Raw genomic sequence first — 27,787 nt, 5'->3', positions numbered from 1 at the left:
CAATGAATGTAAAATTATGTCCTACCTGTTAATTTTCTTTCCTTTAGATGCAGCAGATGAATCCAGAGACCAGTGGGATAGCATGTACCTACCAGCAGGTGGAGCTAGAGCCCTGATTTTCAGGAGTATATCTGGATGGAACTCCCTCTTGCCAATCAGTACTGCTCTTGTCCAAGCATCCGGGACAATGCAGCTGCAGCTCAATAAAACTTTCCCATACGAGAACCAGAATAATCAATAGCCAATTTAACACCAACCCCAGTACTCTCCCTTCTCCGCCAGAGGAGTGACTGCATAATCTAGCCTGGGTGGGGCTCTGGATTCATCTGCTGCGTCTAAAGGAAAGAAAATTAACAGGTAAGACATAATTTTTAAAAAAAGCAATTTGAATATTATGTAATTTTGCTGATAATGGTCAGGTTTTTATTTTTGTACATAGCTATGAACTGAAAGGTACTGCAATTCATGTGTGTTGTGTGCCTGACTCATGCTTTCTTGAATTCAGACACAGTCTTTTGTACCCACCACCTCTACTGAGAGACTATTCCATGCATCTACCACCCTTTCTGTAAAAAAGTAGATTACTCCTGAGCCTATCACTTCTTAACTTCATCTTATGCTCTCTCATTTCAAAGCTTTCTTTTCAAATGAAAGACTCGCCTCAAGTGCATATCACATAAGTATTTAAACGTCTCTATCATATCTCCCCTCTTCCGCCTTTCTAAAGTATACACACTGAGTCTGTCCCCATATGCCTTATGACGTAGACCACGTGTCAAACACAAGACCCACGAGCCAAATCCGGCCCACCTGGCCATTTTATGCTGCCCGAAAGTGACTGTGCGCCAGCTTGAGGGCAATGCGATATTTTACCTTCTGGCCGGCTCCCTCCTCCTCACTGCTGCATTTGGGTTTCTGTACACAAAACTGCAGGCGGTGTCAGTAGCTCCTCATGCTTTCCGCACCTCATCCGGAAGCCTTCTCTCTGACATTGCAACATCAGAGTGAAGGCTTCCAGTTCAGGTGCAGGACGTGAGTAGGAGCCACCGCCCGCAGCTTTGTGCGCAAAAACAAATGTAGCAGTGAGGAGAAGTGAGCAGGCCAGAAGTTAAACATCTGCTGTAGGGAGAGGGGATTGTTGGGACTCAGGAGGGAGCACAAACTTCGGACAACAGAATGAAGGGATGGCGGGAGAGGAGCATGAGCCATATGATAGAGAGAGAGAGAGAGAGAGACCGACCAGACCAGACCACTGGAATGGGAAGGTAGGGGAGAGAGAGAGAGAGAGAGGGGAAAAGGAGACAGAGGGAAGAGATGGTGCACAGCAATGGGTGCAGCAGGGAAGAGATAAGAAATGCTTCTTATGGATATATGGGAATAGGGGAGAAGAAAGTGGGAGAAGATGGTACACATGGATAGATGGGAAGGGAAGACATGGAAAAGTAGATAGATTTTCAGAAGAAAGCAGAAAAATGGAAGAAAGTTGAATGTTAAAAGTTAATGCTAAAGATGGATGTATAGAACAAAACACAAAAAACCACCTCATCAATACTGGGCAAGTTTCTCAAATAATATCTTCATATAACATTTAAAGGCTTTTAAATATTTAAATGTGCTCATAAGCTCTTCAGCAAGACGCCACAGCAGCGGTACAATATCGCTGGAAAGGTGCTTGAATTTTAATCATAACACATTGCATGGAGCAAGGATTCTTACTTCTACTGAAATGGCAAATGTTATGGCTCTACAAAAGTTGTCTCTACAAAAATTGTCTAGACACCAAAGGACTCGGGCAATGCACACTGCAAATAAAATCAATATAAAAAGCTTATCCTTACGGCTTCCTGATATAGCGTAGTGAAACACAGACTGTGTTGGAGCTGTGAACTGACCTTTTTAGATAAGTGGTCTACTGTTAAACAACTTTTGTAGAGCCATAACATTTGCCACTCCAGTAGAAGCAAGAATCCTTGCTCCATGCAATGTGTTATGATTAAAATTCAAGCACCTTTCCAGTGACATTGTACTGCTGCTGTGGCGCCTTGCTGAAGAGCTTATGAGCACATTTAAATATTTAAAAGCCTTTAAATGTTATATGAAGATACTATTTGAGAAACTTACCCAGTATTGATGAGGGGGTTCTTTGTGTTTTGTTCTATTTTGAAAGTATTGCCCCCCTCAAGTGGACTGTAATTTAAAATCCCCGGTCTGTTTGGATCAAAGATGGATGTATGGCAGAAAGTGAAGGAGAGAAAAACAGCAAATAGATAAGGTGGCCCTAGATACACAGTTAAGAGCATAGACAGAAGGAAGTGCAGCCAGAAACTGGGAAAAGAAGGTCTGACAAATAAAATCAGCAGACAACAAAGGTAGGGGAAATGATTTTATTTTCAATTTAGTGATTGAACTGTGTCAGTTTTGAGAATTTACATCTGCTGTCAATATTTTGCACTGTTAAGAAGAAATGCATTTGTTGCTATTTTTCTGGGGTTTTACTGCATGCAGAGTCTTGAATCTTAGTTTCGGCTCCTTAATGTGATTGAGTTTGACACCCCTGACGTAGACCATCAACCATTTCATTTCTTACTTTTGGGAGACCGGATTCCTGGACAAGCATTGAAATTAATAGGACTGTGTGAGAATCCACCAGTATAGAGAGGAAAGGAAGCAAAGAATTTACATAAAGAAAAAAAAAAAAAAAACCTTCACAGAATTAAATTCAGCAAATAAGGAAAAATAAGTTGCAAATGCATAAATACAGTGTTACTCCAAGAACCATTTGTTGATCAAAATTGGAAACAAATGGTTAAGGAGAAGTGAAATAAATCCTAAAAGTGAAGATGCAACCCAGGACACAAGCATCCATAAATTCTCTCAGCAAGAAGTGGCGATTACTCTGGGAATCATGAAAAGACAGAAGATCCTCAACTAGTAAGAAACAGAGACCATAAAAATATAACAGAAAGAGATGCAGAAATATTTCCTCATCAGTTTGGGACACAACCAACTTGATTAAAATTTTGACCACCACATCTTTATGAATGTCAAAAGAAAGCACTTAGACATGATGCAAGTATTGTAATAAGCATTACAATAAATCTGAGCCTGGATGTCCCTACTCCACATACCCTAGCTTTGACATGAGATTCATTATGCACAAAACTAACCAATTTGGAGACATTTTCCCCCAAAGGCTCACATTTTTACTAAGAAAAAGAAATAACGGAACACTTGGCGCAGACCTTAAACTTTGCATTACTCCCAGTGCTGTATCCCCAGTTGCATAGCTAGGAATTCTTTTTGTGCTCTGAAAAAACCCCGTAGTGATTCCGAAATTTTCATTCTAATAACTCGTTCCGAGTATATAGATGCTTCTTTTCCTTGCAATTTTTTTTCCACGAAAGGGGGGAAGCGTGTCAGATGGCTCTCCACTTACAGCACTTGCCCTTCCTGTGGTTCATAACTATCAGAAGCACTAAACATATTTTATACACCCCCAAGAACAAACTATGAAGGAGTGAGGCAACAACTGTGGCTGACAGCATACAGTCACATTACAAAGCAACGAAGTGGCAGAGCCACAAAGACACCCCCGAAAAAGGGGAAGAACTATCATAATGCCTGTGCGGTGCGTGCACACGCATGCATATATATATATACTTATCTCCGCCAACATCAACCAAACCCCGCATCCCCGAAACACCAAGTACACCTTCCCTACACACCCCGAATTTCTCACCGGTACACCTCAAATACTCCGGCTTTCTTTTCTTTCCCACTTCCACTCCCTCTTGGCGGCGGAGCTTGTAATAGCCTCTACGTCAAACGGAACTGACGACACTACCACGCTGTGGGGGCAAAGATAAGACGCAGCCAATGAGCACCAAGACTGATCATAAAAGGTGCACGGGGGCTGAACCTATTCTCTCCTCCCCACGTCGTGGTAGCTTAAAGATAGAACGTGCTGCGTATGTGCGTCACTAGCACGCCCAGCAGGAAAAGTAAAGCGCCTGCTGTAGGGTCTGTGCAGGGTGTTATGTTTGTTCCTTTCCGGTAGTGTAATTAAATTGATTTTTTTTTCTTTTTACATTAAAAACAAAGAGTTGATTATATTAAATGTAGCTGAATTATGATCTCTTTCTAATGCAAAAATAATAATAGAACTCAGATAATCATAAAAGAAGAACTTATTAGAAAAGTAATAGAAAATACTACAAAGTACCATAATGCTTCTATGGGCTGAAAAACTGGGATTAATTCGAACTGCATTTCCTTGTGATTATGGGCAATTTCACTACCCCCCCCCCCCTTTACAAAAGCATACTGCAATTTTTAGTGCCGGCCGCAACAGGAACAGCTTTGACGCTCATAGAATTCCTGTGAGTGTAGAAACTGTTACTTCCGTCTAGAGCAGGGGTGTCCAACCTTTTGGCTTCCCTGGGCCACATTGGCTGAAAAAAATGTTTATCCCAGGACAAGCAGGCATGATATTCTCACATGTGGGTGACGTCATCTACGGAGCCCCGACGCGGAGAGCTTTTCAAGCAAACTTGGTTGAAGATTCAAGTTTGCTGTGCTGCACCACGCTTGTGTGCCTTCCTGCTCCACTAGAGGGCGCATCCCCTCCTCGTGGTCTCCAGTTCGTTTCTTTCCGCGGAGCCATGAAGTCCTGTACTTTTTTGTCTCTGCCCAAAAAGCACAGTTACTTACCGTAACAGGTGTTATCCAGGGACAGCAGGCAGATATTCTTAACGCATGGGTGACGTCACCGACGGAGCCCCGGTACGGACCTTTTTAACTAGAAAGTTCTAGTTGGCCGCACCGCACATGCGCGAGTGCCTTCCCACCCGACGGAGGAGTGCGTGGTCCCCAGTTAAGATAAGCCAGCTAAGAAGCCAACCCGGGGAGGTGGGTGGGACGTAAGAATATCTGCCTGCTGTCCCTGGATAACACCTGTTACGGTAAGTAACTGTGCTTTATCCCAGGACAAGCAGGCAGCATATTCTTAACGCATGGGTGACCTCCAAGCTAACAGAGAGGGAGGAGGGATGGTTGGCCATTAGGAAAATAAATTTTGTAATACAGATTGGCCGAAGTGTCCATCCCGTCTGGAGAAGGCATCCAGAGAGTAATGAGTGGTGAACGTGTGGACTGAGGACCAAGTGGCAGCCTTGCAGATTTCCTCGATGGGCGTGGAACGGAGGAAAGCCACAGAAGCAGCCATAGCTCTGACCCGGTGGGCCGTGACAGCACCTTCCAGTGAGAGACCGGCCCGAGCGTAACAGAACGCAATGCAGGCAGCAAGCCAGTTAGACAGCGTCCGTTTGGAGACAGGACGACCTAGACGGTTAGGATCGAAGGTCAGAAAGAGCTGAGGGGATGAGCGGTGAGCCCTGGTACGGTCAAGGTAGTATGCAAGGGCACGTTTACAATCCAGCGTGTGCAACGCCTGTTCCCCAGGAAGAGAATGGGGTTTAGGGAAAAAGACAGGTAACACAATGGACTGGTTGAGGTGAAAAGCCGAGACCACCTTGGGAAGGAACTTAGGATGGGTACGCAGAACCACCTTGTCATGGTGAAAAACAGTGAACGGTGGATCTGCCACCAGTGCATGCATCTCACTAACCCTCCTGGCAGAGGTGATGGCAATGAGGAAAAGCACCTTCCAAGTGAGGAGTTTGAGCGAAGTTGTGGCAAGAGGCTCAAAGGGAGGCTTCATGAGAGCGGATAAAACCACATTCAGGTCCCAGACGACAGGAGGAGGCTTCAGAGGTGGTTTGACATTGAAGAGGCCTCTCATGAACCGGGATACCAGAGGATGAGCCGTAAGAGGTTTTCCGAGGATAGGCTCATGAAACGCAGTGATGGCACTGAGGTGGACTCTGATTGAGGTAGACTTGAGGCCAGCATCGGACAGAGAGAGCAAATAGTCCAGTACAGTTTCCACCGCTAATGAGGTGGGATCGTGATGATGCAGTAGACACCAAGAGAAGAACCTGGTCCACTTCTGATGGTAACATTGGAGGGTGGCCGGTTTCCTGGAGGCATCCAAAATGCGACGGACAGGCTGAGACAGATTCTCTGGAGAGGTTAGCCCGAGAGAAACCAAGCTGTCAGGTGGAGCGAAGACAGATTGGGATGCAGTAGAGATTGACGTTGCTGCATAAGTAGAGTAGGAAACACAGGAAGAGGAATGGGCTCCCTGGAGCTGAGCTGAAGCAGAAGGGAGAACCAGTGTTGGCGAGGCCACCAAGGAGCGATGAGAATCATGGTGGCCCTGTCCCTGCGGAGTTTGGATAACGTCCGCAACATCAGAGGTAGTGGAGGAAAGGCATAGAGGAACCGATCCGTCCAGTCGAGCAGGAATGCATCTGGGGTCAGACGATGAGGAGAGAAGAGTCTGGAACAGAACTGGGGCAGCTGATGGTTGTGAGGTGCTGCAAAGAGGTCCACCTGCGGAGTGCCCCAGCGAGCAAAGATGGAGTGGAGTGTTGAAGGGTCCAGAGTCCACTCGTGAGGTTGAAGGATGCGGCTGAGATTGTCGGCCAGGGAGTTCTGTTCGCCCTGGATATAGACAGCCTTGAGGAAGAGATTGCGGGCCGTGGCCCAGGTCCAGATGCGGAGAGCCTCCTGACAAAGGAGGCGAGATCCGGTGCCGCCTTGCTTGTTTATGTAGTACATGGCGACTTGATTGTCTGTGCACAGGAGAAGAACCTGAGGGCAGAGAAGGTGCTGGAAGGCCTTGAGAGCATAGAACATGGCTCTGAGTTCCAGGAAATTGATGTGATGTTGACGCTCCTGAGGGGTCCAGAGTCCCTGGGTGCGTAGATCTCCCAGGTGAGCTCCCCACGCATAGGGGGAGGCATCCGTGGTTACGATCATGGAGTGAGGGGGTAGATGAAAGAGTAGACCCCTGGAAAGATTTGAGGAGTTCAACCACCATTGAAGAGATTGCTGAAGAGACGATGTCACAGAGATGGGATGAGAAAGAAGATCCGTGGTCTGTGACCATTGGTTGGCAAGAGTCCATTGAGGTGTCCTGAGGTGGAGTCGCGCCAGAGGAAGCACATGGACCGTCGAGGCCATGTGGCCCAGGAGGACCATCATCTGTCGGGCAGAAATGGAGTGATGAAGGAGCACCTGACGACAGAGGTGGAGCAGGGTCCGTTGACGATCGGAGGGGAGAAACGCCCTCATTAGTGTGGTGTCGAGAACTGCTCCAATGAACTGAAGTCGCTGTGTAGGAAGCAGATGCGACTTGGGGTAGTTGATCTCGAACCCCAGGAGATGGAGGAGAGAGATGGTGTGATGAGTGGCTTGTAGCACAAGTGGAGACGTAGGTGCTTTCACCAACCAATCGTCCAAGTAGGGGAACACCTGGAGGTTGTGAGACCTGAGGAAGGCCGCCACCACAATAAGGCACTTGGTGAACACCCTGGGCGACGAAACGAGGCCAAAAGGTAGCACTTTGTACTGATAGTGACGGTGCTGTATCTGAAACCGTAGGTAGCGACGTGAAGTCGGATTGATTGGGATGTGAGTGTAGGCCTCTTTGAGGTCCAGGGAACATAGCCAGTCGTGTTGAGAGAGAAGAGGGTAAAGCGTGGCAAGGGAGAGCATTCTGAACTTCTCCTTGACCAGACACTTGTTGAGATCCCTGAGATCGAGGATGGGACGAAGGTCTCCTTTCTTCTTGGGAACCAGGAAGTAGCGGGAGTAGAATCCCTGACCCCTTTGGGCCGGAGGCACCTCTTCGATGGCATTGAGAAGAAGGAGGGATTGGACCTCCCTCAGGAGGAGGGGGGTTTGGGAGGAGTGAGAAGCAGACTCTACGGGAGGATTGTCTGGTGGAAGAGTCTGGAAGTTGAGAGAGTAGCCGTGGCGAATGATGTTGAGGACCCATTGGTCTGATGTGATGACCTCCCAACGGCTGAGGAAGATTTGGAGATGTCCTCCGATTGGTTGAGGAAGACTGGCTATGCCCTGGAGAAAGGCGTCAAAAGGGCTGAGAGGGTTTCGAAGGAGGGAGAGGCTTGGCAGGTTGATTAGACTGAGAACGAGCCTGAGTGTGTTGATGTTGTTGACGGGGCCGCCAAGGTTGCTGTGAAGGCGGATTGAGGGGTCTGGCAGAGAACCTGCGCTGATACGAGGACTGTGGTCTGTAAGGGCAAGCAGGTGGAGCCTTTTTCTTAGGTTTAACTAGGGTGTCCCATCTGGTCTCATGGGCCGAGAGCTTCTGGGTGGTTGAGTCTAGGGACTCCCCAAAAAGTTCATCCCCAAGACAGGGAGCGTTGGCTAGGCGGTCTTGGTGGTTGATGTCCAAATCAGATACCCTCAACCAGGCCAGGCGGCGCATGGCAACGGCCATGGCAGATGCACGGGAGGTCAGCTCAAAGGAATCATAAATAGAGCGCACCATAAATTTCCGCAGTTGAAGGAGGCTGGAAATTTGCTGCTGGAAGAGCGGAACTTTGCGTTCCGGAATGTATTTTTGAAGGGCGGACAGTTGTACCAGATGTTTCATATAAAATGAGAAATGAAATGTGTAATTGTTCGCCCTGTTGGCCAGCATTGCGTTTTGATAAAGGCGCTTGCCAAACTTGTCCATCGTTTTGCCTTCTCTGCCAGGAGGGGTGGAGGCATAAACACTGGAGCCCTGAGTTTTCTTCAAGGTAGACTCAACCAGGAGAGACTCATGGGGCAGCTGGGGTTTGTCAAAACCCGGGATCGGGATGACCCTGTAAAGGCTATCCAGCTTACGGGGGGCCCTGGGGACGGTGAGTGGGTTCTCCCAGTTCTTATAAAAAGTTTCCCGCAGTATGTCATGTACGGGTAACTTGAGAAACTCCTTAGGAGGCTGTTCAAAATCCAAGGCCTCCAGAAAGGCCTGGGATTTTTTGGAGTCAGACTCTAGAGGGATAGAGAGAGCCGCTGACATCTCCCTGAGGAACCTGGAGAAAGAGGATTGCTCAGGCTTAGAAGTGGTTTCGGGCGCTGAGGGCTCCTCGTCCGATGACGATGCGTCCTCCTCGGTACCGGGAGGGGAGTCCTCCCATAAGTCCGGGTCTCTGACATCAGTGTGCGCATTTCAAGATATCGGGGTGGAAGGCTCAGTATGGTGGGTCTTAGACAGAGACTTGCCAGAGCGCACCGAGACATTACCGGGAGAGGAAGATCGGTGCTGGTCTCGGTCCCGGGAAGAACGGTGCTGGTCTCGGTCCCGGGGGGACCGGTGCCCAGCATGGTCCCGAGGAGGATCGGCAGCAGCGTGGGTGTGACCTACGGGATGGGCACGAAGGTGTTCAGCCGAGAGAATCGGCATGGAAGAGTTAAGTGGCACCGATGGAGTGGATACCGGTTGGACGGTGCGAGGCTCGGGCCGGTCTGGCACCGAAAGGAGTGGTGCCAGGAGGGTCGGTAACCGGTGCTGGAGTTGTTGCTGCAGCTGTTCCTGTAATTTGTCTTGGAGGATGGTCGCGATGCGGTCATCCAGGGGTTGCACCGGAACCGCTTTTTTCTGCTTCGGTTCCTTAGGTGCCGCTCCACGCCCCGGTGATGAGGAGGCCGATGACGAGGCACTCACCAAGATCGGGGCGGAGCGTTTCCGGGGTCGGCGTGAAGCCGGTAGGGCCGGTGTCGCCACTGTGGCCGGAGGGCGCTCAAGGGAGGTGGAAGGCTTCTTAGCCGGCTTACCTGGTGCCAGCGACGCCGATGTAGGGTCGGGCGGTGTCGAAGTGGTGGGTGCCGATTTCGGCGGTACCGTAGTTGACGCAGTCGGCTCCATAGCAGATGCGGTGCTGAAGAGGATGTTCTGCTGGATCTGTCGATTCTTCAGAGTACGTTTTTTAAGAGTGGCACAGCGGGTGCAGGAGTCCGCCCGATGCTCAGGACCCAAACACTGTAGGCACCAATTGTGTGGGTCAGTGAGGGAGATCGGGCGTGCACACCGCTGGCACTTCTTAAAACCCGGCTGCGGGGGCATGAATGGAAACACGGCCTCCGCAAAATCAAACCCGGAGGCCTGTATGGTGACAACAGGCCCCGCCGGGGCCGGATCGAAAAGAAAGAAAAAAAAGCAAATTTTATTATTTTTTTTTTTTGAGAAAATGAAAACAAGAAAGAACCCGAAGGCAAGGGAAGAAAAAATAAGAGAAAATCGCGAGCGGGAAGGCAAAAAGTTGGATTCAACGATCGTTGAAATTACACGCGTCTTCTTCGCTCCGCAGAAACGAAGAAACTGGGGACCACGCACTCCTCCGTCGGGCGGGAAGGCACTCGCGCATGTGCGGTGCGGCCAACTAGAACTTTCTAGTTAAAAAGGTTCGTACCGGGGCTCCGTCGGTGACGTCACCCATGCGTTAAGAATATGCTGCCTGCTTGTCCTGGGATAATGCCTTCTAGCACCGCGGCTTTCTTATTTTTTCAGTCGGAGAGTCGCTGTGCGCGTGTGATTTGTTATTTTCTTGTCTTTTTCTCTATTTTTGCGATTTTTTGACCGCCCGGGGGCTCCCGGGTTGTCGCGGCCGCGTTGCCTCGATTGGCCGGGGCCGGTTTCCTCGCTTATGTCCCGGTCTTTGACCGGGTTTAAGAAGTGCACCCGGTGCGAGCGTCTTCTTTCGCTCACAGACCCGCATCGTTGGTGCATTCGGTGCTTGGGGGCCGATCATCCCACCGAGTCCTGCCCCCGGTGTGCTACTTTTCAGCACAGGGCCCTCCGTCGGCGCAAGGCCCATATGGCGGATCTTTTTGCTGTCGATCAGCCCTCGGCCCCGGCCTTGACCTCGGCCTCGAGTACCTCGGCCCCGCCTCGAGACTCGACCCCGAAGATCTCGGGTTCGCTGAAGTCCTCGGCTCTGGGTAAGTCCCCTCTTCCTCCAGCAGGTTCCACGCTGGCCAAGAAGCCAGCCTCGGGGACGCCGGCCGGGCATGGTGGGAGTTCCCTGCCTGTGGTACCGGCGTAGCCCTCCAAGCCCTCGGGACGTGCCTCCACCACAAGGGAATACTCTGCATCGAGCTCACCCTCGGTGGAGTGCACTGCGGCCTCGGACATGCCGTCGATGCTGTCCATGCCGGTCTTTCAGGACATGCTCTCATCAGAGCTGTCCGCTGCGCTGGCCCATCTGCAACCGACCTCGACCTTGCGTGAGCCGGACCAGCCTGAGCCTCGCATCGAGGCGCCGGGGGGCAAGGTGCGCCGGTCCCGGCGCCTTTCATCGTTCTCGGACTCTTCGCCCCGGGCCTCGAGGCGCTCTTCCCCCGCGGGGCGAAGCGTCACTCGAAGCACGCCGAGACCTTGGGCCGCTGGGGTTCCAAGAAGGCCTGGAGTTCCCCTCCGAAGCGGGGTCGCTCCCCTGTGTATCGTGCGGAAGGACCGCTGAGAGTTACAGAATTGTCTCTGGCTAATCCTCGGCTTTTACTCACTCCCCCTCGGTCCGGGGCTCCGGTCCGAGGCTCGAGGCTTTCGCCGAGGGAGTGCGGGGACCGGTCTCCGAACCGTCATCGGTCGGTGCCACGTACCCCGGCGTCGTCTCCGAGGGGCTCCTCGAGGCGACGGAGGTCCTCAACCCCGGAGTGTTCCTTGTGTGCCTCCTGGGGGTCTGAACGAGTTACGGAGCGGGAGCCTCGTTATTCTAGGGAGGCTTCCCCGTCCTTTTCTGCGCAGAAGCGGTCTCGCTCGGCGTCGAGGCTCAGGGAACGTCCCGGCCGTCCTTTACCAAGTTTGTCCAGGACATGGGTAGGGCGCTTGACCTGGACCTCCAATCGGACTCTAGGTATTCCAAGGAGTATCTAGCGGAGCTGGATATGCCGTCTCCGCCTAGAGAGTCCCTCAGGCTGCCGTTGAACCCTGTACTCCGGCAAACCTTTATCAGGAACCTGGAGACTCCCTATATGGTGACGGCTGTCCCCTCTAAGATGGAGTCGAAATATCGCACAGTTCCTTGCCCGGGGTTCGAGCAACCGCAGCTGTCCCACCAATCGTTGCTGGTAGAATCGTCCTTGAAGAAGGCTCTCCCCTCCCGGGTCTCTGCAGCGGTCCCTCCGGGTCGTGAGGGCAAGACCTTGGATAAGTTCGGCCGCAGGCTTTATCAGAACTCTATGATGGCCTCTAGGGTGCTGAACTATGCCTTTACCTTCACGTCCTATCTTAAACATCTGATTGGACTGTTGGCGGCTTTCCAGGCGGACTTGCCGGCCTCCCGCCGTGGGGCGTTTGGCCTGCTCCTGGAGGATTTTTCCAACTTGCGGCTCCATCTCTTTCATGCGGCATATGATGGCTTTGAGCTGTTGTCCAGGGTCTCCGCCTTTGCCTTGGCCATGCGTCAGCTCGCTTGGCTGCGCCTAGTCGACATGGATCCGAATTTGCAGGTAGGTTAGCGAACCTTCCCTGTGTCGGCAAGGAGCTGTTCGATGATACCATTGAAGCGGCTACTAAGCGCCTTTCGGGGTATGAGAAGTCGTTTGCTTCGTTGGTCAGACCAAAGCCAAAGCCGTCTTCGTCGAGACCCTTCCGAGCCCCTCCGTACCGCTACCCACAGAAGTCTACACCGGCCTTTTCCCGGCCTCCGCCTCGGCGTCAGCAGGCACACCCTAGGGCCTTGCCCAAGTCCCAACCGGCTGCTGCTACCGAGCCGTCCCTGTCTTTTTGATGGGCTGAGCGGATGGGGGCGAGCCCCCTACGCACAGATGCCAGGCCTTCTTCCCATCGGGGGCTGTCTCAGAGCCTTCTACCCTCGTTGGGCAGCCATCACGTCGGACGCATGGGTCCTGGGCGTGATATCCTCAGGTTACTCGCTCAACTTTCGGGAGCTTCCTCCCGACAGCCTCCCGAGTGCGTGTCCTCCCAATCGGGCGCAGTTGTCCCTCCTTCTCTCGGAGGCTCGAGATCTTCTTCACCTGCGGGCGGTGGAAATGGTCCCTCCTGGTCAACGGGGACGGGGTTTTTACTCCCGTTACTTCTTGGTGGTTGCAGCGGCCTTGCGGTCCCAGGGTCTTCAGGTATTTCCCTACCTGGACGACTGGTTGATCAAAGCGCCGTCCAGGGAGGGGGTTATCTCAGCGACCCGACAGACTATTATCTTCCTTCAGGGTTTGGGGTTCGAGATAAACTTTCCGAAATCCCAGCTGTGCCCCTCTCAGTCCTTGCAGTTCATCGGGGCCGTGCTGGACACGGATCGCCTCCGTTCCTTCCTTCCTCCTCCTCCTCGATTAGAGGCGCTGGTCGGTCTGAGTCAGCAGGTTTCGCTGCGGGCCTCAGTCTCGGCGAAACGCATGATGACTCTGCTCGGTCATATGGCTTCTACAGTCCATGTCACACCATTCGCTCGACTGCATCTGCGGATACCTCAGTGGACGTTAGTCTCTCAGTGGCGTCAGGACCGTGACCCGATATCCGGTCCCGTGACGGTGACTCCTTCTTTGAGACGGTCGCTCCATTGGTGGGCCAACACTTCCAATCTTTCCAGGGGTTTGCTCTTTCTCCCCCTCCGCACCACAAGGTCCTGACCACGGACTCTTCGGAGTACGCTTGGGGGGCTCATCTGGACGGGCTACGCACTCAGGGGATGTGGTCAGCGGAGGACCGTCGCTGTCACATCAACGTGTTGGAACTTCGAGCCATTTATCTGGCCGCTGTGGCCTTCCGGCACCTGCTTCATGACCGGGTGGTTCTAGTCCGTACGGACAATCAGGTGGCGATGTATTATGTAAACAAGCAAGGGGGGACGGGGTCCTGGTCCCTGTGTCAGGAGGCTCTTCGTCTCTGGGAGTGGGCGATTTCCCAAAACATCTTCCTTCCCATTCAGGGGGAGCGGAACTGTCTGGCGGACAAGCTCAGCCGCCTTCTCCAGCCGCACGAGTGGTCGCTGCACTCTCGGGTCTTGCGACGGGTGTTCGAGCGGTGGGGGACTCCTCAGATAGATCTGTTCGCCTCCCCCGTCAACCACAAACTGCCTCTCTTTGGTTCACGGATGTACTTCCCGGATCGTCTCGAGGCCGACGCCTTCCTCCTCGATTGGGAGGGGAAGTTCCTCTATGCGTTTCTGCCTTTTCCTCTGATTCTGCGGACGCTTGTACATCTCAAGTCGGTGCGGGCCACTCTGATCCTGATTGCTTCTCGATGGCCTCGCCAGCCGTGGTTCTCCCTGCTTCTTCAACTCAGCATCAGGGAGCCTCTGCTTCTGCCTGTTTTTCCCTCTCTGCTATCTCAGAGTCGGGGTTATCTTTTGCATCCCAATCTTCAGTCCTTACATCTGACAGCTTGGTTCCTTTCCCCCTGACTTCTCCTCCTTTATCTCAATCAGTCCGGGAGGTATTGGAGGCTTCTCGTAAAGTCTCGACTAGACTCTGCTACTCTCAGAAGTGGACCAGATTCTCATCTTGGTGTTCCTCTCATCATCTGGATCCTGTGTCAGTTCCTGTGTCTTCGGTTCTGGAGTATTTGCTTCATTTGTCTCATTCCGGTCTGAAGACAACTTCTATTCGGGTGCATCTTAGTGCGATTGCTGCTTTCCATCGGCACCTTGAGGGAAAGTCCCTATCCCTTCATCCTTTGGTTTATCGTTTCATGAGGGGTCTCTTGAACGTTCATCCTCCTCTCAAGCCTCCCCCTGTGGTTTGGGATCTTAATGTGGTTCTGGCTCAACTTATGAAACCTCCATTTGAGCCTATGGATAAGTCTCATGCCAAGTTTCTCACTTGGAAGGTGATCTTCCTACTTGCGCTCACTTCTGCTCGACGAGTTAGTGAGCTGCAGGCCTTGGTGGCGGACCCGCCTTTTCCTGTATTCCATCATGACAAGGTGGTTCTCCGCACTCATCCTAAGTTCTTGACTAAGGTGGTGTCTGATTTTCATCTCAATCAGTCCATTGTTCTGCCGGTGTTTTTTCCCAAGCCCCACTCTCATCCTGGGGAGGTGGTGCTTCACACTCTTGACTGTAAGAGAGCGTTGGCTTTTTATCTTCAACTCTCTCAGTTGTTTTTGTCCTTTGACCATAATCGGTTGGGACGCCCAGTTTCCAAGCGCACCTTGTCCAACTGGTTGGCTGCTTGTATTTCCTTTTGCTACGCTCAGGCTGGTCTCGCGCTGCATGGTCGAGTCACGGGGCATAAGGTCCGAGCGATGGCAGCCTCTGTGGCTTTCCTCAGGTCAACGCCTATCAAGGAGATTTGCAAGGCTGCCACTTGGTCTTCGGTTCATACCTTCACCTCCCACTATTGTCTGGATACTCTGTCCAGGAGCGACGGCCAGTTTGGCCAGTCGGTTTTGCGTAATCTGTTTTCTTGAATTGCCAACTTCCCTCCGTCCCTTTTTAGTTAGCTTGGAGGTCACCCACATGTGAGAATATCATGCCTGCTTGTCCTGGGATAAAGCACAGTTACTGTTTCATCCCAACCTGCACCTACACCTACACCTGACAGCGTGGTACCTTTCAACGTAACTGCAAATTTCCAGTTCTCTCAATCTGTCAAGGACATTTTAGAAGCTTCTTGGAAGCCTACCACTAGACAATGTTACATCCATAAATGGACTAGATTTTCTGCGTGGTGCACTATTCATCACAAGGAGCCTCAATCTACCTCCTTGTCTTCAGTTTTGGATTACCTGTTGCATTTTCCTCACTTAGGTCTCAAATCCACTTCCATTCGAGTCCATCTCAGTGCAATTGCTGCTTTCCATCAGCCTATAGAAGGGAAACCCCTTTCTGCTCATCCTGTGGTTTTCAGATTTATGAAAGAACTTTTCAATGTCAAGCCACCTCTCAAACCGCCTTCAGTGGTTTGGGATCTCAGTGTTGTTCTTGCTCAATTGATGAAGCCTCCTTTTGAATCAATGGCTTCGGCTTATGTGAAGTATCTCACTTGGAAAGTGGTTTTTCTCATTGATCTCACGTCTGCTCGCAGAGTCAGTGAGCTACAGGCTTTAGTAGCTCACAGTATTCCATCATGACAAAGTGGTCCTCCATATTCATCCTAAATTCTTGCCAAAAGTGGTTTCAGAATTTCATCTCAACCAATCCATTGTACTTCCAGTGATTTTTCCAAAGCCTCATTCTCATCCTGGAGAAACAGCTCTTCATACTTCATACTGTAAGCATACTTTAGCTTTCTACTTGCAACGCACTAAACCACATAGATTGATCCAAACGAGTTGGGACATCCAATTTCAAAATGCATCATCTCCAACTGGATGGCTGCTTGCATCTCTTTCTGCTATGCTCAGGCTGCACTGCATTTACAAGGTCGAGTCACAGCCCACAAAGTCAGAGCCATAGCGGCATCAGTAGATTTCTTTAGATCCACTCCTATTGAGGGAATCTGCAAAGTTGTCTCTTGGTCCTCGGTTCATGCTTTCACCTCTCATTATTGGCTGGATTCTTTTTCCAGACGGGATGGCCATTTCAGCCATGCAGTTTTTCAAAATTTATTCTCCTAAATTGCCAGCACTCCCACCATCCCATTCTGGCTAGCTTGGAGGTCACCCACATGTGAGAATATGCTGCTTTCTTGTCCTGGGATAAAGCACAGTTACTTACCGTAACAGGTGTTATCCAGGGACAGCAGGCAGCTATTCTCAGAACCCACCCACCTCCCCTGTTTGGCTTCTTAGCTAGCTATCTGAAGTGAGGAGACGCTGAAGAGGCGCGCGCCCTACCTCAGGTGGGAAAGCACTCGCGCATATGTGGTGCAGCAGTCGCAAACTTTCTTAAAGTTTTACAAGCAAGTCTGCTTGCGAGGCTGTTCGCATCCAGGCTCCGTGGATGACATCACCCACATGTGAGAATATCTGCCTGCTCTCCCTGGATAAAACCTTTTACAGTAAGAAACTGTGCTATCTCTGCAGGTCCGAGTTGGGGATGCTGTCACTTTGCTGCCACCATCATTAATGTAATCCAGTATTTCTGAGTCACACTATGCTTAAATAGGTTCAAGGCGACATACAATTTAAAGAAATACAGATGTATGTGCTACCTTATATTATAGCAGTTTGAGGAGGATCAAGTTATGAATGGAGTGATGGGGAAGGGAGGATTGAGGCTCCATAACTGTACTGGTATAACATTTGAACTACATTTGAACAAAAGAGCAACCATCCCACTATTAAATTTTAAATGAAGTTTCATCAGAGTTTTTGGATGTGAAAGTGTTTAGAAATTTGGATATATTCAACACCACAGTATATACAAAAGACACCGACAGAAATGGCTTACTCCAATATTCAGGTATGCATCCCACACAGTTAAAAAATAGTTTGCCAGTCTCACAATTTTTGTAATACGTGGGTTACTGGATGATTATGATATCCTGTCTCAAGGACTGAAACAAAAGTTTTGTGATCGGAGTTATCCAAGATCAGTAATACGGAAGGCAAAAAAGAGAGCTAGACATAATCCGAGAGAACAATTGTTGGAGTACAGAAGTTCTATATGTCACACTCAGAATTTTACATGTGTATTGCAGTACTCTCCAGTTGCTCCAATTATAGGAAAAAGCATTTAAAAATATTGGAGAGTGCTCCAGGGTCATCAAAATTTCAAAGACATCGAGTGTATGATAGCCTTTAGTAGGGATGTCAATATGAAGGATCACCTGTGCAACTCTGATGTTTAGACAAAGCCTTATGAGCGTATGCGAGGCCACTTTAAATGTGGTAGATGTGGGGTGTGCGAGAGTTTGTTGGAAGGAGCTGAAGTGTTGGTACCCCTGCGCCAAAAGGAATTTTGAAGAAGCTGACGTCTTGTGTGTGTCATTTATATCTTGATTTGTCCCTGCCACTTGTGATATGTAGGGCAAACATTGATATAATATTAATCACAAGCGGAAGGTGGATGTTTCAAGAGGAGCACTCTTTTCAGGATTTACAATGCACAATTTTGGATTTTTTGCCACTTTCACGTCGTGGCAATATGAAAAAAAGATTCCATCAAATTGAACAATGATGGATTTTTAAATTACATACAGTGTGGTCGCAAGGGTTTAATCAGACTTGAAAATTTGCAGGGCCAGAACTGATGTCAACTACTCGGAAGAGATATAACTATGGAGGCTCAGCATTCCATTGCCATAACAAAGTGGACTTGTGCATGAAAGCAGTTTCCTGGATTGATTTTTCCCCTGATGCAGCCACTGAATGTGGCGAAACAAGGAATCTCTTGTCAGGAATAGAGGCAGCATGTGGAGTGAAGTCACACATATCTGTAACCATGCTGTTGGATAAAAGTTAAGTCACTGGGGTTCCCCCCCCCCCTTTTGTGTGTACCTGATTGGCAGTTTCTCATTGCTGAACTTTGCTGTTACCAAGTAAGAGTTTTTTTTATGCCAATTATATTATTATATAGCAGCTTGCTGTTTAGTGATTGCACTGTGCTACTACATGACTCTGAGGCTTTTTTTCATGACTCTGAGGCTTTTTTTCTTCCCTTGTCGTTTTGCGGTTTTGAGTGAGACTCTATCAGTGACCACGTACCAGTCTTTATTGAATTTTAGTTGTAATTAGCATTTTTAGCTGGTCTTCCTTTTTGAGTGAATTAGTCACATAAAATAGGAATGTGCTTCAAGGCGAGGAGAGCAGAGCAGGGAACTGATCCAAGCCTGCTGTGAATGGGAAGTCCCCAAATGAAGATGAGTTAACTCTACAAACAAAGAAAGCCTCGCCATAGAATATTGTCACAAGTGGCAATCAGTAAAGGGATAGGTGAGACAAAGTTGCATGGAATGGCAACTAGCTAAGGAAAGACATTGGAGCTTGCTAGGGAGTGATGGTAAATAGAAGGCTGGGTTAAGGGAAAATGAGAGGCAGAACAGGTTTAAAAAGGAATAGAACGGGCATAGAGTAAGTGGTGTAGTAAGGAGGGCAAACTGCCCTGGGTGCTGGCACCTCTCTGCCCTCCCCACACCACACTCGCACCCTCCCATGTACCTCTTTAAATCTTTGCCAGCGCAAGCAGTGGCGTACCTAGGGTATGTGGCACCCGGGGCCCATCATTTTTTGACACCCCCCCCTATGTAAAAAAATATTTTTTGTAATGACCATGAAACGGAATAAATGGTCAGAATAGAAACAGGCAGTGAAAATTTTCTTATATTCCAAACATAACATAACATAAATTATGTCTGAATTGTCATGACATCAGAAGTACATATGGAGTAGTTGCAGGTGATGCTTGGGACAGTTCTGATTGTGTTAGTTCGGTTTTATGTGTTTTTTGAATAGAAGGGTTTTTATTTCTTTTTGAAGGTTTTGCAGTCTGTGGTCGATGTCAATTGGTTGTAGAGTTGGGGGTCGAGTGTTGCAGCTCGAATGGCTAGGAGGTTGTCGAACAGTTTTTTTCTTTTGACGTTTTTGGTTGGAGGGTGTGTGAATGGTGCGTGAGTTCTCCTATGTCTGTTTGAAGTGGATTGAATTATTTAGCTGAAGAAATTAGTTACCCCCTCATCCCACACACATTAATTCTCTTCCATTTTTGTTCCCATTATAAAAAACACTGATAAGTTCCCAGAAAAAAAATACATTAAAATAAGAAGTGAAAACAAAGGCCCCTACAGATGAGAACATAACATAAGAATAGCCTAACTGGGTCAGACCAATGGTCCATCATGCCCAGTAGCCCATTCTCATGGTAGCCAATCCAGGATACTAATACCTGGTCAAAACCCAAAGAGTAGCAACATTCCATGCTACCGATCCAGGGCAAGCAGACACTTCCCCCATGTCTTAATAACAGATTATGGACTTTTCCTCCAGGAATTTGTCCAAATCTTTCTTAAAACCAGCTACACTATCTGCTTTTACCATAACTTCTGGCCACTTCATTTTTAAGTTTAGATCTTTCCTTTCAAACAGAGACCTTGCTAGATGTCAAATACAGCACAAGGTAACTTCACATGGACTTAGCTGTGCAGGAAATGTGAATCTCCTCATACACCCACCATATAGTGCAAAAATGTGCAAAGGTCTGTTTTTTTCTTTCGATCACTACATAACCTAATGCCACACAAGCAGCGCTGTTACAAACATATTTTGTAGGTCAATGCTAAGGATAACAAAGTTTCCTTCCTTGGACCAGAAGGAGATACTGATAAACCACTGGAAGAGATCCCAACACAACACCCAATGACCCACTCAGTGTGTGAACCAGTTGAGTGGAGTGGACTAACTAGGGGGTGGAAATGGGCCCGGAGTTTGCTCAGCAGAATTTCCCAGACCACCTCTTCCTCTCAACACATTGACACGCTGCCACCACCACCACTAGAAACACCTCACTGGGTAGGCCAGCTATGCTATAAACTTTATAAAACACATTATTATATTTTCTTATAAAGCACATATTTTAACTGAACTCTCTGACATCCTCAGCCTTTCCATTCACAAAAATAGAAGGAAGAAAAGTTCCCATTTCCTGCTGTTTCATGTCCTCGGCCTATACAATATTTTTTTTTCTGCAGACCCTTCAAAAGTCTGACCAAATCCTCGTTTCACTTGCATTATAAAGTACTGAGGATGCCATCTCTCCCCAATCCCAGGTCCTAAAGTCTAAGACAGTAGCGCAAACTAATGCTGCCAGATTCAGGAAAAAAAATTTCGATTCGATTCAGCCTATTGAATTGGTTTTTCAATTCGATTTTCCTGCCCAGTTGGGTGATTTTTTTCAAAACTCCTGGTGGGTTTTATAGCTTTTTCACCCCCTTTGGCTTCTCCTAACCACACTGGCGCTGTGGTGTAAATAAAATAAAGAAACAAAAAGGACTTTTCCTCTCTCTGTTAAATCCTAGCTCACGTTTGCAGTCCAACACCAGCTCTGTCAGGATATACATTTCAAATCTGACATATTATAATCACAAAACAGAAAATAAAATTAATTTTTCTACCTTTTGTTGTCTGGTTATATTTCAAATCTTGTTGGTCCAAGGCTCTGGTTTTCTTCTGATAACTTGCTTGCCAGGGTCTCCTTCTTTCTTCTTTCTGCGTGCTAACCATCCATCTGCCAACTCTGTCCTCCCTTTCCATTTCCCTTCCCTCCCCAGGAAGTCTGGTATCTTTCCTTTTTTTCATCTCCCTCCACAGATCCACCTTTTCTTAACTACCCTTTCATCCGGCATCTCTCCCTCCTTCCCCACCACCCCAGAGTCCACCATCTCTCCCTTTTTTTTCCCAATTACCCTCCTATCCAGTATCTCTATCCCTCCTCCACACCATCCCTTGTGTCCAATTTCTCTCCCTTTCAGTTCCTTCCCTCCCTAAATCCCATGGTCCATCATTTCTCTCCCTCTCCTCTATTTTCAGACCCATTATTTCTTCATCCCCCCCCAAAGTTTGGCATATGCACGTCTCTTTGAACACCCCCTTCCCTCTGTGAACTTCTAAACCAGGGTCCCCCCCAAAAGCCTGTCCCCCCTTAAAGGTCTGCCTGTCCCCCCTTGAAGGCCTGCACCCCCCTTGAAGGCATGTCCCACCCCCTTGTAGGCCTGTCCCCCCCCCCTTGAAGGCCTGTCCCTCCCCCTTGTAGGCCTGTCCCCCCACCTTGAAGACCTGCCTGCCTGTCCCCCCCTTGAAGGCCTGTCCCCCCCCTTGAAGGTCTGCACCCCCCCGAAGGCCTGCACCCCCCTGAAGGCCTGTCCCCCCCTTGAAGGCCTGTCCCCCCCCCTTGTAGGCCTGTCCCCCCCTTGAAGGCCTGCCTGCCTGTCCCCCCCTTGAAGGCCTGTCCCCCCCTTGAAGGCCTGCACTCCCCCCCGAAGTCCTGCACCCCCCCTGAAGGCCTGTCCCACCCCCTTGTAGGCCTGCCCACCCCCTTGTAGGCCTGTCCCCCCTTGTAGACCTGTCCCCACTTGAAGGCCTGCCTGCCCCCCCCTTGAAGGCCTGTCTCTCCCCCTTGAAGGTCTGCACACCCCCCTCGAAGGCCTGTCCCCCCCCTTGAAGGCCTGCCTGCCTGTCACCCCCCTCCCCCTTGAATGCCTGCCTGCCTGCCCACCCGCCCCACCCCGAAGGACCGCTCGCCCCACTGACCTTCCTGCACCACCTATGAAGCAGCCGCAGCAGGATCGCGACGTCAGCTATCCCTGCGCTGCTTCCTGCGCCGCGTTCCCGCCCCTCCTCTGACGTCAGAGGAGGGGCGGTACCGCAGCGCAGGAAGCAGCGCCCAAGCAGCTTAGGGATAGCTGACCTCGCGATTCTGCTGCTTGCTGCTTCACAGGTGGTGCAGGAAGGTCAGTGGGGCGAGCGGTCCTTCGGGGGTGTGGGGGGACTGAACGGCAAGGCCGGGAGCACCCCTTCAGGGCTGGCACCCGGGGCGGACCGCCCCTTCCGCCCCCCCCCCCCCCTTGGTACGCCACTGAGCGCAACCAACTTTTCTGGCCTGCTACTCATGGTGGCCTAGCTCCACTCTGAAATCTCACAACCCGGAAGTGACATCAGAGGAAAGGCAACGCCGGCACAAGCAGCAGGCTGTAGAAACTGCTGGCGCTGGCAAAGATTTAAAGAAGTATGGGGGAAGGGAGAGCATGCATGTGGTGTTGGGGGCAGGGAAGGAGCAGGGGTGTGTGGAAAGAGCAGGAGGCGCCTTCTACCCTTGCTATGCCACTGTAAAGAGCTAAAATATGTCATACCCCACAATATCAAATTATGGCTATGCAGAAGGATAAAATTACAAAGTGTAGAGGGAGTGTAGAAGAACAAATTAGGGGAATAGGAAAGCAATTGGAAACAGAATGTTGTGTAGATGGCCTGCGGGAAAAGAGGGACTAGTTGGAGAAAACTGGTATGAATGGCTTAACTGGAGAAAAATACAGTATGATGCTGAGAAGCTGCCAGTAGCTTTTCATTAGTCCACATTAGCTGCTGTGCTCAGGGCTCCTTTTATCAAGCCGTGCTAGCGGGGTTAACATGTCGGACATTTCATCATGCGCTAATCCCCGTGGCCGGCTAAAAAACTAACGCCTGCTCAATGCAGGCGTTAGCGGCTAGCGCGGCAGGCGGTTTAACGCATGATGAAATGTCCGACATGTTAACCCCGCTAGCACGGCTTGATAAAAGGAGCCCTGAGCACAGCAGCGTTAAACCCCTACTGCAGCTTGATAAAAGGACCCCTTAGGCTGCTCATTCACTACAAAATGTATATTTTTAAAAAAATGTTCTTTGCTGGCTTAGGGGAAATGTGTTCTCAGTTATGAGTTCTCCACCCCCAATCATTTTTACAAGTAGGCTTCTGTGGTCCAGATAGTAGACACATTCAGGGTTAAGAGACAACTCATTTTGGAGTAATTTTTCATTTGAGTTGTGGTCCAACACACTGGTGTAGGAAGTCCTATGCATAATTACAATTATGTTCCTCTGGAGAGAATGCCTCCTTTCTGATCATTAGATTCGAGGCATGGCATGCAGATGTCATTGTATGACCAGATTCATACAAAGCTGACATTAATTTCACAGCTCTTGCCTTATTCAGACTTTGTAGGCTAAAACACAGATATACATGAAATGAGTCTGACTACAGTTACTAGAGTATTCACACAATGTGTATCACATTGTGACAGTCGTACAATTGTGATTTGACTCTTACATAGTTGCAGTGCTACAGATACAGTAGGGGCATACATTGGTCTAGGGGAAATGAGAAGCACACATTTCCAACATAAAATTCCCATACTGTCACATAGCAAACATAAGCAGTTTCCTCTGGGTACTTCTGATTTGGTATGGTATTAAATAGGGTTACCTGATTTTCGTAAATGAAAATGCAGACCCATGGCCCACGCTGTTCCACCCGCGTCATGCCCGTTCTTCCCCCCAGCCCCACCACCTCAACCTGTTTGCCCGTCAGGTTGGCATCTGCACATGTGCTAGTGTGACGCAATGACATCACACGCATGCGTTCACACATTCGCAGATGCCGCCCGATGTTCATTGCTAGAAGCTTTTCAAAACCCGGACAAAGTGCTGGGTTTTAAAAGCTGTCCAGACCCCCCGGACATGTCAAGTTTCAAGTTTCCTTATTTTTGATATACCGTCTATCAAAACAAGTCTCTCTAGATGGTGTACAATATAAAAAGATTGTAAGGGACAATTAAAATAGGTAAATAAAAGCAATATTTTATCAAATATTAAAAATACTAGACTAATTCAGAGGGAAAGGTTGTTTAAAATGCATCGAAATAAAATTAATAAAAAAGGATGGTAAATGGGGAAATCCGGACGTCTGGTAACCCTAGTATTAAAGCAATACCATATGGGTCAGGCACAGATTGAAGTTGACAAAAAAAGGCTAAGAACTTTTCAGATTGTGTAAAAAAACAAACAGGTTAACCTTTGCTCTAATGGGAGCCCTGTCCTACAATAAAATGAATCTGTTTTTGCTGATTCTGAAAGGTCCTTGGGCCTTTTTCTTTTTGTCTGTTGAATATACCTTGCTTTAACTGTATTCAACAGAACACTCAGTCCCAGACTGAGACAACTGGTTTCCCTCCTAATGAGAGGAATGGAACTTCAAGCCAGCTGTCTCAATCTGTCCTCCTTTTTCTGGAGGCAGAGGGTGACTACAATGTAAATGTATTGGTGGTCCACATATTGATCACTGCACCAAACACCTTCACTGACCACAGAGTGTCAGTGTAAATAGGTGAGTCTCAAAGATTGCAAAGTACAAGACAACATGTTGGCTGCAGAAATATAAATTGTATTAATAAAGTTTTCATATAAAAAATATATATAAAAAATGGGCACCTGACATTAATGTCTAATAATTAAACTAAAATAAAAGCAACCTGCCTTAATGTCCAAAATATTTAAATGTAAAAAAGGTAACATGCCAAAATATTTTATGTATAAAACTTATTTATTTTAGAACCATCGGTGATATCAAGCAGAATAGACATTTTCAACATATTGTTCCAATGTCCATAACAAAACAAGCAAACAGAAATTCACAATGAAACAAAATGGCAAAATATTTTAAATAAAAAAGAGTGGAGGGAAGGCTAGGTGAGGAGCAGAAAGGGGTGAGGTTAAGATGAAACAAGCCCCCTCCAATGAGGAGCGCCAGCCATGGAGTGGGGGACCATGCCTGGATCCAGGATATTAGTGGCACTCACCTCCCCAAATGTAACCATGCTCTAGGGGCAAATTCCCGATTGCCCAGGATCTGCCTTAGAGAGGTCATAGGATGAAGTTAAGAGGTGATAGGCTCAGGAATAATCTAAGGAAATACTGTTTTACAGAAAGAGTGGTAGATGCCTGGAATAGTCTCCCAGTAAAGGTGGTGGAGACAAAGACAGCTTTGGCTGTTTGGTGTTGTAATGTTTCCCTTTTGAGCAGAACAGTTGATTCTTGGGAATATTCCCATTGGTGACACTACTTCACATAAGAATAGCCTTACTGGGTCAGACCAATGGTCTATCTAGCCCAGTATTCTGTCTTCATGGAGATAGAGACAGGTTGTTCACCCTCTCCAAGGTAGAGAGAACGAGAGGGCACTCTCTAAAGTTAAAAGGGGATTGATTCCGTACAAATGTAAAGAAGTTCTTCTCCACCCAGAGAGTGGTGGAAAACTGGAACGCTCTTCTGGAGGCTGTTAGAGGGAAAAACACTCCAGGGATTCAAGATAAAGTTAGACAAGTTCCTGCTGAACCAGAATGTACGCAGGTAAAGCAATGTTACTTACTGTAACAGTTGTTATCCAGGGACAGCAGGCAGCTATTCTCACTAGTGGGTGACGTCATCCAACAGAGCCCCGATGTGGACATCTCACAAGCATACTTGCTTGTAGAAACTTTTAGAAGTTTTGAGTTGCCCACACCGCACATGCGCAAGTGCCTTCCCGCCCGATGCACAGGGCGTGTCTCCTCAGTTCAGATAGCTAGCAGAGAAGCCAACCCAGGGGAGGTGGGTGGGATGTGAGAATAGCTGCCTGCTGTCCCTGGATAATAACTGTTACGGTAAGTAACATTGCTTTATCCCAGGACAAGCAGGCAGGTATTCTCACTAGTGGGTGACCTCCAAGCTAATCCAAATGGGATGGTGGGAGAATTGGCAACTTAGGAGAATAAATTTTGTAACACTGTTTGGCCAAACTGTCCATCCCGTCTGGAGAAGGTATCCAGACAATAGTGTGAGGTGAAGGTATGAACTTTACAAATCTCCTCAATCGGTGTCGATCTGAGGAAAGTTACAGAGGCTGCCATTGCTCTGACCTTATGGGCTGTGAGTTTACTGTGAAGGGGTAATCCAGCCTGGGCATAGCAGAAAGAGATACAAGCCGCCATCCAGTTGGAGATGGTGCGCTTAGAGATAGGGCGTCCCAACTTGTTCGGATCGAAGGAGATGAAAAGTTGAGGAGCAGTTCTGTGAGGCTTGGTGCGATCCAGATAGAAAGCCAAAGCACGCTTACAGTCCAGAGTATGAAGAGCTGATTCTCCAGGATGAGAATGAGGCTTTGGAAAAAACATAGGAAGAACAATGGATTGATTCAGATGAAATTCCGAGACCATCTTGGGGAGGAATTTGGGATGAGTGCGAAGGACCACCTTGTCATGATGAAACACTGTAAAGGGCGGATCTGCAACCAATGCTTGAAGTTCACTCACTCGACGGGCAGAAGTGAGGCCAATGAGAAGCACCACTTTCCAAGTGAGAAATTTCAGAGGAGCCTTGTTAAGAGGTTCAAATGGAGGCTTCATAAGTTGAGAAAGAACAACATTGAGGTCCCAAACCACCGGAGGCGGTTTGAAGGGAGGATTGACATGGAAAAGTCCTTTCATGAATCTGAAAACCACAGGATATGCAGAAAGAGGTTTCCCTTGAAGAGGCTGGTGGAAAGCAGCAATTGCACTAAGATGGACTCTGATCGATGTAGACTTGAGGCCAGATTGAGACAGGTGCAAAAGATAGTCCAAAACAGAGGACAAGGGGGCATGTTGAGGCTCCTTGTGATGAGAAAAACACCAAGTAGAGAATCTAGTCCATTTCTGGGAATAGCATATTCTAGTAGCAGGCTTCCTTGAAGCTTCCAAAACATCCAGCACAGCTTGTGAAAACTGAAGGGGAGTTATGCTGAGAGGAACCAAGCTGTCAGGTGTAGCGACTGCAGGTTGGGATGAAGCAGAGATCCCTGATGCTGCGTAAGCAAAGATGGAAACACTGGTAGAAGGAAGGGCTCCCTGCAGCTGAGTTGCAGAAGAAGGGAATACCAAGGTTGCCTGGGCCACTGAGGAGCAATCAGAATCATGGTGGCCCGGTCGGACTTGAGCTTGACCAGAGTCTTTTGAATGAGAGGAAACGGAGGAAACGCATACAGAAAGAGATTCCCCCAGTCCAGAAGAAAAGCATCTGCCTCGAGACGATGAGGAGTGTAGATCCTGGAGCAGAACTGAGGCAGTTTGAAGTTGTGGGGAGCTGCAAAGAGGTCTATCTGAGGTGTTCCCCACAGGGAAAAGATTTGATGAAGGGGCATGGAATGGAGAGTCCATTCGTGAGGCTGGAGAAGACGAATCAAGTTGTCCGCCAAGGCATTGTCCGCCCCCTGAATGTCGACAGCTTTGAGGAAGGCGTTGTGATGAATCGCCCAATTCCAAACTTTCAGAGCTTCCTGACAGAGGGAGGCCAATCCCGTGCCTCCCTGCTTGTTGACATAATACATGGCGATCTGATTGTCGTGAAGCAGATGCTGAAAAGCAGTGAGAGCATTGAAAATCGCCCTGAGTTCCAGGAGATTGATATGGCACAGATGATCCGCACTCGTCCAGTAGCCCTGTGTGCGGAGACCATCCAGATGAGCCCCCCAAGCATAGTTCGAGGAGTCGG

General features: G+C 48.9%; 1 protein-coding gene across 4 annotated transcripts in view; it reads right to left on the bottom strand.

The window, feature by feature from the left end:
* The window catches only part of ZBTB5 (zinc finger and BTB domain containing 5), a 37,073-nt gene extending 33,190 nt beyond the window's left edge, over positions 1-3,883 (bottom strand). Inside the window, exons 1-2 of one of the 4 annotated variants that reach the window (XM_033917315.1) lie at positions 3,740-3,883; positions 258-335 (exon numbers count right to left, since the gene is read on the bottom strand). Coding sequence is in view for 1 of the 4 variants with exons in the window: in XM_033917289.1 (XP_033773180.1) it covers positions 26-84 (59 nt within the window). In the remaining 3 variants the exon portion in view is untranslated. Of the gene's footprint in view, positions 1-25; positions 228-257; positions 336-3,725 lie in introns of those variants that run through there. The other 3 variants (XM_033917305.1, XM_033917298.1, XM_033917289.1) reach the window with 3 other exon arrangements.
* Positions 3,884-27,787: the final 23,904 nt, after the last annotated feature.

The sequence above is a fragment of the Geotrypetes seraphini genome, chromosome 1 (assembly GCF_902459505.1).
Source record: "Geotrypetes seraphini chromosome 1, aGeoSer1.1, whole genome shotgun sequence".
NCBI lineage: Eukaryota > Metazoa > Chordata > Amphibia > Gymnophiona > Dermophiidae > Geotrypetes > Geotrypetes seraphini.
This window is presented reverse-complemented; position numbering and strand designations above follow the sequence as displayed.